Here is a 16,176-nt window from a genome sequence, read left to right on the forward strand (position 1 = left end):
AAAAGAGCCACATTTTCATCTCCTTTTCAAAATGGATCTTGAAAAGTTAACTGTAACTAAGCCAGGAGCTAAGGAGACAGGAGAAAGAGGGAGTGAAAGAGAAGGAAAAAGAGGAGAGAGGAGTGAAGGGGAAAGAGGAAGGGGAAGAAAAGAGGAAGAAAGAGAGGAAAGAGGAGAGCGAAATGAAGGAGAAACAGATGAAGGTGGAGGAGGAAGAGAAAGAGATGGAGAGGAAAGAGATGAAGGCAGGGGAGGAATGGGAAGAGAAGAGAGAGGAACAGAAGGAGGAGAAAGAATTGAAAGTAGAGGACAAAGAGGAGGGGAGGGAGAAAGAGATAAAGGAGAAAGAGGAGAAGAAGAGAAAGGGGGAGAGGAAGAGGGAGAAGGAAGAGAAAGGTTCCAGGAAGCCAAGGCGATCAGTGAGTGGTCTTTATTTCCACGAAAGAAGGGTTCTAAGTCCCGCAGATTGGCCGCGGTTTACCCGGGCCCGGGCTCGGGCCCGCAGTCTGAGCCGGTGCTGCTGTGGCTGCCGGAAGGTAGGCACGCGGGGGGCTCTGTAGGGCGGGCGCTAAGGCTGAGGGCCAGGGAAAAGGTGGCGCCGGCGGGCGGGCGGGCGGGCGGGCGCGGGGCGCGCTGGAGGAAGGAGCGCAAGGAGCGCGCGGGGCGGGCGCGGGCGCGGGGCGTGGAGAGCAGCGACTGTGAGGCTGGGCTAGGCAGCGCTGGCTTTAACCTGGGCGGCGGAGGCGTGGGGAAGAAGGCTGAGGAAGGGGAGGTGTGTGGGACCTGAGTGGGTGGGGGGAATTGGAAGCAAATGACATCACCTCAGGTCTGAGTAAAAGGGACGAGCCAAAAGCATTGACCTGGTCCTGGATATCCAGATGTCGAGTCCAACTTGAACCTAGTCGGACACAGACCTCAGTGCCTCACGGAGACATCATGCAGAAGTCGCCTTTGGAGAAAGCCGGCTTTATCTCCAAACTCTTCTTCAGGTGAGAGGGTTCTCAGCGGATCTTTGCACGGACACATGTGCCTATGCTGGAGAAGGGAATGAATATGGGCAGACTTTGGGAAAACAGGAAGAGATTTTTGTCGTGTTTGTTTTGTTTTAAAAGGTGTGTTGTCATTCAGTGCTTTAAAGGAAATAAGCATTTTTGTACAATAAAATGAAGCCGATTGAATAGAGAACAAAATATACTTGCAACTGTGAATCAGACTTGCAACAGCCAAATATGCTACGGAGCAATAGATTTTTTTTTTTAATTTCCTGAAAAAAGTTATACTTCATAAATGTACTTAATAGAACATTCCTAAGATTGGTCTGTTGTTTTCTCCAAGAAAAGCTGTCTGCAGGTGCAGTGCCTGTGTAATAGGTGCTCTGAAAACATTTGTTGACTGAATTTGTTAAAAGTCCAGGAATTATAGTGTATTTACTTTTTGCCGTTGTAATATTGAGTAAGTCTAACATGCTTATCACAGTTGCATTATTCTTTTTAAAAATGAGCAAGTCAGTTAAAATATCTAACTTTAAAAAGAAATACTATAAGCAATGCATTAAAAAAAGTGAGTTACCATGGGGATATGAAACTAGAGTTTTAGCCACTGGAGCTATATTCAATTGACAATTAGGACATTGTTCTCTTATCCTACATTGTCAAAAAACCAAACCCTCAATCTAATAGGATTTTTAAATTAGAATTTAAGTTGGAAGACCTAGGCAAGAATTAAGTGCTTTGTATTTGAAGTGCTCTGTGAAGCTTCGTCTGCTCTGATCCTGTAGTGTGAATGAATGAAAAGAACAGCTCTCTCATGGGTTCTCAGCTGACTCACCCCGCCCCCCCCCCAAATGAATCAGCACACTGAAGCATCATAAGTGTCGAATATGTTCTCAATGTGTCCTATGCTGTGGGTAGGGGGCAAGGCTCAGCCTTCAGTCTTCCTGATGCTCCTTTTTCTGCCGGTCTAGAGCTCAAGGCTGAGGAAAGACAAGTGCTTCTGCAGGAGAGCTCCCCCCGGTGGTTGGGAGAGAAGGGAGGTCTTTCTTTATTCTTTAGAACGAATGTTTGTGGTGCCTTTTGTTACTTCATCTATAAATCTAGCTTATCGGTCTGGATCTATTTTCTTATTACTTACAAAATCAGAATGTCAATTGACATAAATGTGAGGCTTTTATGAAAGCATATTGAGGAACCTAAATGACAATCTGTCTGTAAAGGCAAGTTTTCAGGAGAATGAATATCTCTTATGTGTTTTTCCCACTAAGTATTAAGAAACTTCAAAAATTTTCACTTATCAAAGTGTTTCAAAAATTTCCCGTTTTTATAACCCACCTAATAAATTGTAGTGTGCTTTAAAAATGTTCTTAGGCTGATTTGGAAAGGAAGTGTATTATAATGGCTGTGAAATTTGTTGAGAACATACTCATTTCTGCCCTCCAAATGATTTCATAATCAGTTGCTTTAAGAATAGGTGTGTTTTTAAGAGTTTAGTTCCTACTATTTATAGGAACTGACATTTAGCTAAGTACCAGTCAGTGATTATAAACTTCCTTCTGGACTTTAATTTTCAAAGAGTAAATTTGAATTTTCTCCATTGGACTAGGCAGTGCCGCCTAGTGTCCAGGGCAGTGGGCCCTGGATTCCCATGGCCTGGACTTCAGGCTGCAGATCTACTGCTTAGTAGGCAAGCCCCTTGGTGCCTCTGCATGACTTCAGTGTGACACATAATGTAATGGGCTAGTCTGTTGAGGACTATATGCTGTGCTTACTGAGGACATGTTAGCTGCCCTTACTGTTGTTTACATTTTTACATTCCTTGCAGTGCTGTGATCCTCACTGGAAAGGACAGTGAGTTTATTTCTGCTGGGTGCACTTTTGTGACTATCAGCCTGTATCTGTGCCATATGCTTGAGAAGTTAGCATAGGGGATAGATAGCCTCATGTATCATGGGCCTTGTTAGATACTTAGATGAAAGCCATACTCTTACATCAGATCTCCTTCAGAGCCTTAGAATTTAACCTATCCCATCAAGCTTAGGGGTATAAAAGACTTCTAAAAGCTGACTTCTATGTGTCTACTATTATGGTCTTGGTTTTGGATTATATTAATTATCAGTTTAATTATTTAGATTATGTTACTGAGAAACCAAAACAAGTTTAATAACAATTTAAGTACTTTTTATTTTTGTAAGTTTTCAGTAAGTAAAAAAAATGGAAAAACATTGGAATTGGTCTAACACAGAAGATAATTTTACCATGAAAATTTCAAGTATTTTTTTTTTACTTTCATGGAAAATAAATGCATTAACTTGAAGGTGTAATAATAACATTTATGAAATAAGTTGTTTCAAAACAAGTGGTGATATATTTATACAGAATTTATGATTGACATATTAGTGGAATTAATTCCTAAAACCTTTGATTTGTAGAAATGTTTGAACTTTACACTTTCATAGAGATTTAAGAAAAAAGATTATGCCTAATGTGTACCTGTTAGTGTGTGTGTGTGTGTGTGTGTGTGTGTGTGTGCGCGCGCGCATGCATGTTTGTATGACCATAGAGTGCAGTATAAGCCATCGTCCTCAGAAGAACCATCATCTCTTGAGTCATGTCTCATTGGCCTGAATGTCACCAGCTATGTTAGACAGACTTGCCAGTGAACCCAAGGACTCTTCCTGACTCTGCCTTCTCAGCACTGGGATTACAATCATGTGTCACTTTGCCCACCTTTTCACCTAGGAGCTTGGGATTGAACTCGGGTCTTCATTCATGTGAAGCATGTTCTTCTCTGACTGGGTTATGATCAGTTCCAAGAAATTGGGTAGCAACATTTCCATTCTGTTTGTGATCCATATTACAGATATTATATTTGACAAAACTTAGGTTATCCAAATATGAAGGCCATTTTTGATATACTGAGGATATGGTATTTAGAAAACCAAGAATAGCTGTCCCTTTAGTTGATGGATGTCATACAGTGGCCACAGCTCCAGATTTCATTTGGCTTTTCTTCAATAGAAATTGGAAGAAGCCACATCTAGGATGGAGAGACCCTCTGGACAGTGTACAAGTACTGCCCGATATTGGCTCTGTGCCAGCTTCTCAGGATTCCCTTCTGTTTATTTTCTTTTCACTGATAATGTTTGGTTGTTACACAGCTCAGAAATTTCAACTTGGGATTTATGTTAGGTTCATGTCAGTTTTGTTTAGTTTAATGAACAGTTCTAAGAGCACCTCCTGTACATGACATCATTTTGTGTATGTGCATATATGTTTGTATAATAAATATCTCTATACAGTGAAATTTATTTTAGTTGATATCACAATTATTAAAATTTCTTTTAAGGTTTTATAGCACATTACTACACAATATACTTTTGATAGTCAACCCCTTGCTCCTCAGAGCAGAGGAAGCTATGATCTTGAAAATAACTTCTTCAACATGTTGTTTGATATAATGATGAAATACTACTCAGTGCACACTGATACACAGGGGAAATCAAGGCTTTTTGTTTTCTTTATGGAAGTTGGACTTATCTGTGATAATTCCTAAGTGTTGAAACTTGTTTAAGAGGTCCACAAATAAATATCACCATAAAGTATGTTATTACTGTTAATGTCCTTTCATAGGAACCTGTAATTTCACTGTGGTAGCACTATAGATAAGTATAGGATTGCCAAACCATAAGGGAAGGGCGTTAACCATTTAGCGTGCAGTGAGACATTATTTGTTGAGACTTTGAAAACATCTCTGAGTCAGCAGCAATTTGGGCCGTTTTGATTCTCTCTTTACCATGCATCTTGTGCATTTCCTCAGAGCCAATTCTCTGCAAAGCAGTGAGTGTAAGAGGCGAAAACTATGAAAGAGGTCCACTTATTTGGAGATACTAACAGAGGGATTTCAGAAATACATTTTTCATCATCACTAAGGGAAACATTTTAACGGCTTCACTTCAGCTCTTAAGAATGGAATGGATGCAGCATGTAGGGTTTTCTTTGTAAAATCAGCATTACAAAGTGGCTTTTAGCAAGAATACTCTAGTAGTTCAGATGAGGCTTGTCAAAATGTCAATTTCAGTATAAGCCATTAATTAATTATCTTTTGACATTAATGACTATTTGAAATTGTAAACTACTGTATTCAGGACTCCAGGATTACATGATTATAATACCTGTTTCTTGTTGAAATTGTCTCCATTGTCTCACAATGCTAAACATCATCTATATGCAGTATACATACATAATCTACAGATATATGTATACTGCATATTGATGATGCTTAGCATTCCCTCAAAATGGTGGGACAATCATTCTGATACAATGGGTGAGGGGAAACAACTGTTGACACATTTTTAATAGAGTAAGTATTCCTTCAAATTTTCCTTCTGATGTTTATCATATAAACTCTTCAGAAAGCAGTCTACTTTATGACTCCTTGTTCTAGGGCAGTAGTTCTCAACCTGTGAGTTTCAAGGGTTAAATGACCCTTACACATGTGTTGCATATCAGCTATCCTACATATCAGCTTTTCACCATACAATGAATAACAATAGAAGAATTAGACTCATGAAGTAGCAACAAAAATTATCTTATAATTTGGGTTCACCATAGCATGAGAAATTGTATTAAAGAGTTCCAGCAATAGAAAGGTTGAGGACCACTGCTCTAGGGTAAGGGAATGGTTTGGAGATTTTTGAAGTCTTTAGCATTGTTAGATTTCATAGCTTGGAAGATATTCTCTTGATATCATAAGATTAGCTGCCCTCTCCACCCAAGTCAAAGGGGTATTTCCCTAGTATTTCCTGTAGGTCATGATGACTCAGAGCAATGTTTGGAGGGCAATTTCATTCACTCCCTTTCACCACCACCGTACTCTATGCTTGGCATTAAGGTGGTAGAGGCTCTGCCTTCTGAATGAATACCTTAAAACTAATGATGTCAACCCACAGAGATCCCTAACCCACACTCATGTCTGTCTAAGAAGGGTTGATAGAGAAGTGTCTCCTGTAGTCACACAGAGAGTCTTCTTTCCATGCTGAGAGAGGACAGCGAGTCAGACTGTGTACAGGAATTGCAGGAAGGACAAGTGAGAGACCAGCAGTGCTTCAGAGAAGGTCTGCAGTTTGTCCTGAAAGCATGTGACAGAACTTGGAGTGGTAGATCTGGAAACTAACAAGGGCTAGATCCCTGGGTACCTGATGTATTTCTTAGGGCTTTATTGCACTGCTAGTGAAATGAAAGGTGGGAGATTTTAAGCAGGCAGAGATGTGATTATTTCAAGATTGTTGCATTTTTTTTTTCTTAAAGACTGACAGAAGGGATAGAGAAAGATGCCCATCTAAAAGATGTTTGGGAAGAAAAATAATCATATTTTTAAATTAGAGGTGGAAGGTGAGAGTGAGATGAAAAAAAGAGGGTTTGGATGGGTCAGCTTGGGCGGTAGAATGGTAGGTGATACATCCTATGAAGTGGGGTTCTTCTATTAGAGGCAGAGGCCTGGTGTGAGGGTAGATGCCTATGCAAGACTGAAGTCTCTAAAAGAAAGTGCAACTGGCTTAAAGTGGGTTATACAGTTTGAATGAATTCTTTGTCTTGCCAATACTGTTTTTCAACAAATAATAATTAGTCAGAACTAATATGTTATTTGGTAGTGCTAGGCACCAAACCCAGACCCATGTCTATATTAAATCATTCTTCTAGTAAACTGCACCCCAGCCCCAAGTAATTACTTCTTAGCAAAGAAATTCCTAACACTTAGTTCAGACAGATTTGCCATCTAAGAACTCACATTTGCTTCTCTACTCCATTACACCTGACATTTAATACTCACTGTTTTCTTTACATAAAAAATTGGTCTCTCTCTGTCTCTGTCTCTCTCTCTCTGTCTGTCTGTCTCTGTTTGTCTCTGCCTGTCTCTGTGTCTCTGTCTCTGTGTCTCTGTCTCTGTCTCTGTCTCTCTCTCTCTCTCTCTCTCTCTCACACACACACACACGCACACACACATACAATTAAAAGCCATCATGGATCAGTGTCAGTGATAGAGTAAGACATTAGGTATTCCCATAATTCAGTGCATCAAGTACATAACTACAGTGTGACCTAAAAAATTATTCACTCTTTTAAGAGTTTATAGAACTGTTGAATTTAAGAGTCTGAGATAGCAATCCCAATAGCAGGGCCAAGGATTTTTGCAACAGAATTTGATGAACCAGATAGTCACTATAAGATGAGCTCATTATGGTGAGGATAATAACCTTGAAATATAAATGTGGCTTTTAGTGATGTGTTAATTATTTATTTATGCAAGCCTGTGTATGTGCATTTATTTAGCATTACTAGTGAGCCTCTATACTTGTCAGGTTTCTAACAGTTAACAGTCTTAGACTCTATATAAGAATTTATTAAAAATTCTGTTTATTCTGCCTAAAGTTTCATTCTAATATTTTTAATAATGCAACCTTTTTTCTTTGTAATAAGATGGCCATCACATTCATTTATAGGTTCTGTAATTATATTACTTAGTTTAATTAGACTAGGCATTAATTTTGATTCATAAAATCATTGACTATTTAAAGTAGTTGATATATAATAAAATATTACAGTTAAAAATGGACTTCCTTGAAAACAAAAATTATTGAATATTTTTAAAAATTAATGAAATCTTTCACCTGTGTTGTTAGCAAAATGTAACTTCATTTAGAAATGTATAATGTGTTAGTAGTCCTTGACTCGGCCCATGGATTCCCTGAAGTATGAAACTGCTGACTTGTTGGCCCAGGTGTCATCAGGGCCTTGGGACCCAGGTGTTTTGCTGCCACAGAAGGGGAGCAGAAGCAGTCCCTTCTGGTTTCACTCTCCTTTTGTCACCATTGTGACCACTGCTTCTGCAGAGTGACATCAGACACACTCCAGTGGACTTACAAACTAATTAGTAAAGCAGAACTGTCAGGGCTCTGCATTTAATGGAGACTTGTTCAGGGATAGTGGTGTGTTAAGATGGAACCCAGTTGTAAGTTGTAATATTTTATTATGTATCAACTACTTTACATAGTCAATGATTTTATAAATCAAAATTAAAACAGGATGAGGAGATTCTTGAAATTAGAACCTTCTACTTCACAATCAACAGCCATTTCTATAGCTTTTCTTTACTCTGATAAATACTAAGTATCTATATAGGTTCTCTGTGGAATATAACACACACATAACATGGAAAATATATTAAATATGCCAAGTCCTAGATCCCATGTATACCTGTTGATTAAATTTATGGGAAAGAACAACTTCTATGATCTCCTTTAACAAATGCTAAGGTAATTCTTCTTTTTGCTAACATCTAAAATCATCAACTCAACGATAGAACAGGTTAGGATAACCCAACAAGTCTTCATTGGGCTAACAACATCCTCTTCTCCTCCTCCTCTTCCTCCTCCTCTTCCTCCTCCTCCTCTTCCTCCTCTTCCTCCTCTTCAGTAAATTAACAAAAAAAACACAAAAATAGTCAACTTGCCACAAATTGAATTTTTCTCTTGGGTAGTTTCTGAATTCTGTAGTTTTGCCTCTGTCTTCCAGCCCTTATTAAGTACACTCAAGAGATTACATACATTATCTCAGTGATGTTTTTATCTGTCTTTGATAATTGCACATATAAGAAATGTGGTTTTAGGGGACTACAGTTTAGCAGTCACCAAGCTAAGAGATGTGATGTCAGATGTATCTTTAGATTGGTGTAAATCAGACATAAAATTTTAATCAATACATCACACACCTAGAATAGAATTAATAAATTATTTCACATGGATTTATATATACTTTAATTTTTTCTTGTGTCTGAAATAAATTTTTACTGCATTTGTTTATAGACAACATTAAACAAGCCATCAGTTAGTCTTCTTGGAAGGGCTTGTTGCTTTAACAACAACAAAAAATTACTTTATTTTATGTGTACAGTAGTTTTTCCAGCTTGTTTGTTTGTGCACATTCTGCCAGTGGAAGCCAGAAGAGGGTGCTGAATAGCCTGGAGTTGCAGGTAGTTGGGAGACATCTGAAGATGCTGAAAACTGAGGTGAGGGCCTCTGGAAGAGCAGCTCTTAAGCCCATCTCTTCTCTGAGCCATCTCTTCAGCCCATTTATTCAGTCTGTTTTTTAGCATAGGTCTTTATGACATCCACAGGAGGCAAGATGGAACTTTCCTCAAAATAACAATATCCTTATAGTTTACTTTCAGTATTATTTGAAAACAAAACAAAAATAATAAAAACAGACAATAGAGCAGGCCAGAAAACATGGCAGTAGCTAAACATTGTCACAGTAACAGCTCAGTTACAGTAATGTGATTCTAGCTGTGCTTCCTGTCCTGAAGAAAGTAGCTAAGTACTAGCTAGTGCCTTTTACTCTGCTCTCAACCCCACCTTCCTAGTTTCCATTTTCTCTCTAGGATACCAAGCTGGGACTTTGAGTTTTCACTTCCTAACCCTACTTCCCTTCACTCTCTAAGCATATCACAGCCGTCTTTGGCATCTATGCCAACATTACCACCCAGCACTTGTTCTCATCATTCATGTCATCTGATTTTCTATTGGTCTTTCTTCTTATCCACCTGCTAAGGTTGCAGGAAGAAGTAGAGACACCTGATAGATGGTTCTTCAATTTGATGCTTGTCATTTTATATATACAAATTTCAGATTTTCTTCATATGGTAGTATCTATAGTTCTTTTAGAAAGTGCTTTTATCAGTAAGTCTTCATGGAATTTAAATACTTTATGAAATTTCTAGTGTACACATGTATATGTATGGCAATAAAAGAATCGCTTTTCCACAAATAAAAAGATATAAAGTCCCAAATAACAGCAAAACATTTATATAATATTTTAAGCACTATTTTCTTGATTCCCTTTTCTGTGTTTTACACAATTATATACTTCTGAAATTGAATTGTCTTATAATTGATTTTTTTCAAACTTCTTTTTGGCCATCAGATCCAGGAATAAATTATAATACAGATATATATATAGCAATACATAAAAGTTGCATATTTCCTGTATCCTGTGACTTCAACTGATTTTTTTTTTTTTTTTTTACTTTTGGCATTAATTTCACCCAGCAATGTTGACTTTTAACTTTGATTGCTTGATATTCCTTGAGAAAGAATACTTTATGATCCAGTTTTGGAAGTAACAGGTAATGTATACTTGGATGCTTGTCTGGCCCGCTAGGCATTGTAGTTACAGTAGACATTCACCAAGTTGAGTACTCTACCTTAACCTGAAATTATACACCTGCCCCAGAGGTGAAGGGTTCTGAAGGCAGATTTACACTATAAACCTATTCATAGATTCGAAAGGGCAAGAGAGATTCAGAAAACTAATTTTTACTTGAGTTTGAAAATGGCTTAGGCTAAAACTTTAATTATGGTTCCAAAAGTATTAAGTTCTTATATAAATGATTATATAATTTTAATTTCTAAAAACGGTATGTCATGTACATTTTGACAGTGGAAGTGTTGGTTTAATAGTGAATCTCATAATCAGTGTCACCTTAGAATGAATATAACCACTTTATTTTAAAGACATGATAATGTTACCTATGGCTTGTTACTTATCACTTCCTAGGTGTTTTGTAGCCCTGGTTATGCTGTGACCTTGTGTCAACAGGTGTACTGCAGACATGCTAAGCTGTTAACTGAGTTTGGCTCATATGTCCTATAGGGACATGCTCACTTATGCAATGTAGAGATAACAGTAAATATCACAGTAAGTTTCAATATTCACCAAAAAAGAGATTTCCGGTGAAGTTTTCCTATTTGTAGGACTATTATGGGACTAAAATTATCATATATTTAAGAATATGTAATTTTTTATTCCTTTTATTCCTAAAAAAAGAAACCAACTCAGTCACTTTAAAAGATATACATTTCAGATCAAAATTTTATGGGGTGTGTCTGGAGAGTGATAGATATTAGGATTCAAGATTTCAAAGACATTGAAGGTAGATTATGCTTATATTGACTGTGCCTGGCAATTTTTGAGTCCCATGCTTCATCTCTCCATACTTTTAGAAAAGTCTCACATTCAGCTTCTCTGTCAGTTCTTAGGAACCAGCATGTAGTGGAAGAAATGTGTACTTTGGAATCAGGCTTAGCTGGAATCCTCATTCTGTGACTTATTAACGTGTGTTCTTAGGCACTTAATCTTTCTGATACTCAATTATTCTCACTGGGATAATGAGTTACTTTCATTTCAACCTGGCCTAAGAATATAATAATATTCAATATTCTCGGAGTACTTACTTACTCTGTATATTAGAGTTCTCCTGAGAATAAGAATCAATGGTAAATCTATTTAATATATAAGATTATTTATAAAGAATTAGCTTCTGTGACTAAGAAAACTGTCAAGTTCAATACTTGCAGGGTTGTTTTCAGAGTGAAGACTGGGAAAGCCAATATTCAGGTTTGAGTTCAAGTCGCCAGGAGTTTGGTGTCATTTGGGGAGGCTGGTCTTTTTTGTCAGACTCACATTTTCAGTGAATTAGGGGAAGACAGCTTACATTAGAGAGCTTGTAGTGGTGCACAGACATTTGGGTTCCCTTGTGATTTCCGGAACCGAATTAAGACAAATAATAGAACAGTTCATAACAGGAGCTCAACCTGCTCTAACCTAAATGCTCTCATTTAATGTCAGTCTGACCTCCAAGTATCTTATCAATTGCCATAGCCATCACCCCGTGAGGACTTTCTGTGTCTTCAGAGATAAGTAGTGCAAGATACAGAATGCCTCTTTAATAAGTAAATGGTAACAGTCTTATCAACACTAAGGCACTTAACACCTTTCAACTATGTAACAAAGTAGCTCGCTCTTTCCTACATCTAACATTCCTCTCCTAGAAAGTAGGCACAACATGTCACTGAATTATAATTCTATTTCCCAAAATCCCTTGCCCAGTCTACAAGTTTTGTTTACCATAGACTTTCATCCTCAATTGTGTGTGTGTGTGTGTTCATTGCTGGGTTTGAACTCTTGGCTGAATGCAGTATGCTAAGCAAATGCTCTGAGGTCCTGAGTTACATTTCCAACCCTCATCTTAAATTTTAAGTTTATTTCAAGCATTCAGGCTACTCCTTTTGCTCCGACATATTTCCTTTCTGTTTAGGGCCCATGTGTTTGCAGAGGCTGCTATCACATAGTACTATAAACTGAATGGATTAGGCACCCAAAATTTATCGTTATAGTTCTAAATGCTACAAGGCTGACATCAAGGAGTTAGTTAATTGTTTTTTTTTTCCAAGGGATATGAGTGAGAATCTGTTCTGTGCTTTCTATTCTAGTGTTTGTCAGCATGCTGGTGGGGATCCTTAGCATTTTGAGATTTGTAGAGGTATCACCCTCCAGAGGCACCCTTTTCACAGATTTCTCCTTGTATCTTCAGATAAATGTCCAAAATCAATTCCTTTGTCAGGAAAACAGTCATGTTGTCTGGAACGTACTAAATGTGTTTACTCCACGTGTTTTGAGGATCAGAGGTTAGAGGGGGTGGATGGGTGGATGAGCTCCTTCATAGAAGCAGGGGGAGGAGGATGGGATGGGGGTTTCCAGCAGAAAACCAGGAAAGGGGCTAAAACATGTAATCTCTGACCAAGTACAAATCCTCAATGTTTACATTGCATTCTTGTAGAGTTGTTTTTTTTTTTTTTTTTCTCCTTTCGGTGCCTTGACCAGAAGTAATGAACAAGCAAAACGTCCTTGCAGTCAGTGTCCTTAGGGTGCCATAAACATACTATGTTTGTGGAATTAATTACTAACAGATCAATTCACCAAGTTTCTAATTTGTTCAGTGCAATGAACAGGACAATGAACATAGGAAGATAAATTATACACTATGTTGTCCTTAAGAATTTAATCTTGTGAGGAAAAATAAGCAGAGTGAAATATCTTAACTTAATTCAAGAATTTAAAATATTAAGTGAGAATTATGTGCCATGTTCAGTGGACAGTGCAGAGTAGACAGTGCAGCTTAAACAGAGCTCTTTGTGCAATGTGGTATACAGTTTAGTGTACTTGGGGACCCGTGAGTGATAAAGGGAGGAATAGAGAAAGGCGGGGTAGGGTAGAACAGTCTACACAGGAGACTAATTAACCAGACTGGAGAGATTCCTGACGAATATCAATGCACTTAAACCTTCTTAGAAATAGAAGTCAGGCTTTGTTTCAAGGAAGCTATCAATTTTTATTCAGTGTAACTCAGCAAAATCAGAGATTAGCTTGCTCAGTGATGGTGATAGGAGAATCTTTTTAAAAATTAAGAGCCACCTTATTATCAGTGTTTTCATCCAGTTGAACTCCTGCAGAGTTCAAAAGCTGGAGAATCTGGCTCAATGTTTCCTTTAAAGTTCATTTTCTTAAAACCTAAATGGAAACAAAAGATCATGACATCTTGAGGAAAAAAGGAAAACAAAACTTTATTAACCTACCATGGTTTGTGTTAGGAACTATCCTTTTAAGTACCTGATTGCTAAGATGGCTAACTTGATCTCTTAAATTGCTCATTAGAAACAATGAATTAGTCACTGTTATTTATATATGTTATATTCTTGATTTTTGACAGCTCTTAAAAGGTTTGTATTAACATACATTGCTATGTGTAAATGAACATAAAAATATTAAGTAGAGACTTAACGTAAGGCCTTGGAGTAGTTTTATTTCATGGCAAATCCTGGACCAATCTGGTCAACAACTCCATTCCCTGCTGAATCTCAATTTTCCAGAGGAATCCGTGGTGAGAAAGGGGGAGGGGGAGCCTCTGTTTCCTCTCCTGCAGCTCCAGGGAGCTTCATTGTTTGTTCTTAGTGATACCAAGGTTTTTGCACAATGAAAATAGTAATACTTTGCCTCCCAAATTCAGGAACCGGATATGAACCTTAAATTCCGAGTCATGAAGTGTGCCTACTTACATCCTCCTCAGCACTAAAAGGGAGAAGGCATAAAGATTTAAAACTTCCATTTCAATTTGTTGCACTTTGCAGTTTTTTAGACAGTAAAGTAATTATAATAGAAGGTAAAAAGGATTAAAATGACATTAATAAACAAATTTCATATTTAACTGGGAGGTAGGAAAATATCCACAGATGAGAAGCCCAAATCAAATGCCACACCACTCTTCTAATCCCACTGGGGATTCACAGTGGGTATCAGTGCCTTAAAAGTGGTATCATACTTAAACAAACTTGGTGAAGAGGAGGTTAAGACAATGAGGAAAATTTCAGACTGACTTATCAGACTCGTTGATTGCATGGAGAACTATGGAAACTATGTTCACCACACACTGAAGTTTAACCTTGTCTTCCTGGTACCAAATTACTTCTTTTTGAAAACATTAACATTCTTATTAGGCATACATGGAATGTGTTTTGATTAAATCCTCCTCCTATCTCCTTCCCTCTCATATATCCTCTTCTTCCTACTACTTTTCCCTCCCAACTTCATGTGCTCTTATTTATTTAAATTTAATACCCACTGAAGCCATTCAGTACTGCCTTATATGACTATATGTGCATGGAGACCATCTACTAAACATAGGTATCTAGCCTTTCAGGAATGGGCATTCCTGAATACTGACTCTCCCTTCCCCAGCAGCTACGGATTCCCAATAACTTCTCAGATAGAGCTAAGACTTCATGAGCCCCTTCCCAGTCCATGCTGGGGTTTTGACTGGCTTGCTTCTGTTATTATTTTCATCTTAAAAAATGATATAGATGCCTCTAGTCTCTGCTGTATCATTTTATCTACCAAGCAAATTAATCAAATGAGAAAATGATCTCAAACTATGTGGGCAAATGCATTTTAAAATTACATTTGTGTCTTTGTGTGTATGTGTGTGCACATATACACATGCACACACACACTGCTGTGTACTAATGTATGGAGGTCAGAGGACAACTTGTAAGTCAGTCCTCTCTTTTTACCGTATAGTTTCTACATGTTGAGCTTAGGTCATCAAACTTGACACCAACTACCTCCTAAGCCATCTGCTGGTCCTAGAATATGTAGAAGTCATTTTGATGTAATGAATGACAAACATCTATCGAAAGACAAAAAGAACTTCTTTGTACACATAGTGAGGAGCTATTAAATGATTTAGATATTGAGGATCACAAGAAGTTGTACTTTGTGTTTTATGTGCCATGGCTCATACCAGATGATATCTGTAGGAATATACCATCTGTCCAGAACCTCATAGAAGTTCTTTGTCTCTAAGAGATAATTATGTTCTTTATACATTTGAGGAAAAGCCTTGGAGAATCAAGTAGGTATGCTTCCAAATATTTAGTCACTCTCAGAATGACAATCATGGCTCAGTAAAGGACATGTTTATTTCCGTGATAAATGAAAAGTATTGAATTTGGGTCTTTGTGATGCTGTCTGGTAAAGCAAAATGAACAAAGAACCACAATAAAGGATACAAAGTTCTAGAGAAAGGGAGAAAACACTGAAATAAATCGAATAATTATTTTTAAAAGAGCAGCAAGGAAACACGTATCTCCCATATAGAAGAAGTCTTTGAATGCCACTGTGCACAGTCCAGGTTTTCAGTTGCCTAAGTCAGAAGACGGGAGGAACTTAGGCCCATCTTCCACTTTTACATTCCGTGAGGATGTGCTTGAGAGTGCGTCTGACCTCTCTGTTCCAGAAGATGATTTAACACTGCACAGTGGGTCAATTCCCTGATAGCACAGAGGTTTCCATCTGTAAGCTTGCACACATGCCTGTCCATAACTCAGGAGCATTGCTACAGTAAAATTGCAGCACCAGGCTGTTTCCTGTCTTCCTTGTTCTTTTGGTTTCAAATATATTTCTTATTGATGATGAAAATATTGAAAATATTGAAATTATTGAAATTTGAAAGCCATTGTTTCTTTAGAAGTCTCCTAAAAGGAAACTCTCATGCAGGAAATAAGCAGCTTCATGGGGCAATTAGTTCTATTTTTCTTGGATTTGGTGTAGTTACAGTGATATCTGTAGCTTCATAGAAAGGCACTTAGGCTGCTTTTTCAGAGTACATTGGTACTTGACAGTAAATTACATCCTTTGTGTCTTATGTTATCTCCTAAGATGAGCAGGATTCCTCCCCTCCCTTCCCTTCCCCTCCCCTCCCTTCCCCTCCTCTCCCCTCTGACCTCTTCCC

The 16,176-nt window shown here is 37.9% G+C and overlaps 1 protein-coding gene across 1 annotated transcript in view; it reads left to right on the top strand.

Annotated features, from left to right (window-relative positions):
• Nucleotides 1-518: 518 nt before the first annotated feature.
• Nucleotides 519-16,176, top strand: part of Cftr (CF transmembrane conductance regulator) — a 145,559-nt gene continuing 129,901 nt past the window's right edge. Inside the window, exons 1-2 of the mRNA XM_021164958.1 lie at nt 519-536; nt 827-989. Coding sequence (XP_021020617.1) covers nt 937-989 — 53 coding nt within the window. The 5' untranslated portion in view covers nt 519-536; nt 827-936. The remainder of the gene's footprint in view (nt 537-826; nt 990-16,176) is intronic.

The sequence above is a fragment of the Mus caroli genome, chromosome 6 (genome assembly GCF_900094665.2).
Source record: "Mus caroli chromosome 6, CAROLI_EIJ_v1.1, whole genome shotgun sequence".
Lineage (NCBI taxonomy): Eukaryota > Metazoa > Chordata > Mammalia > Rodentia > Muridae > Mus > Mus caroli.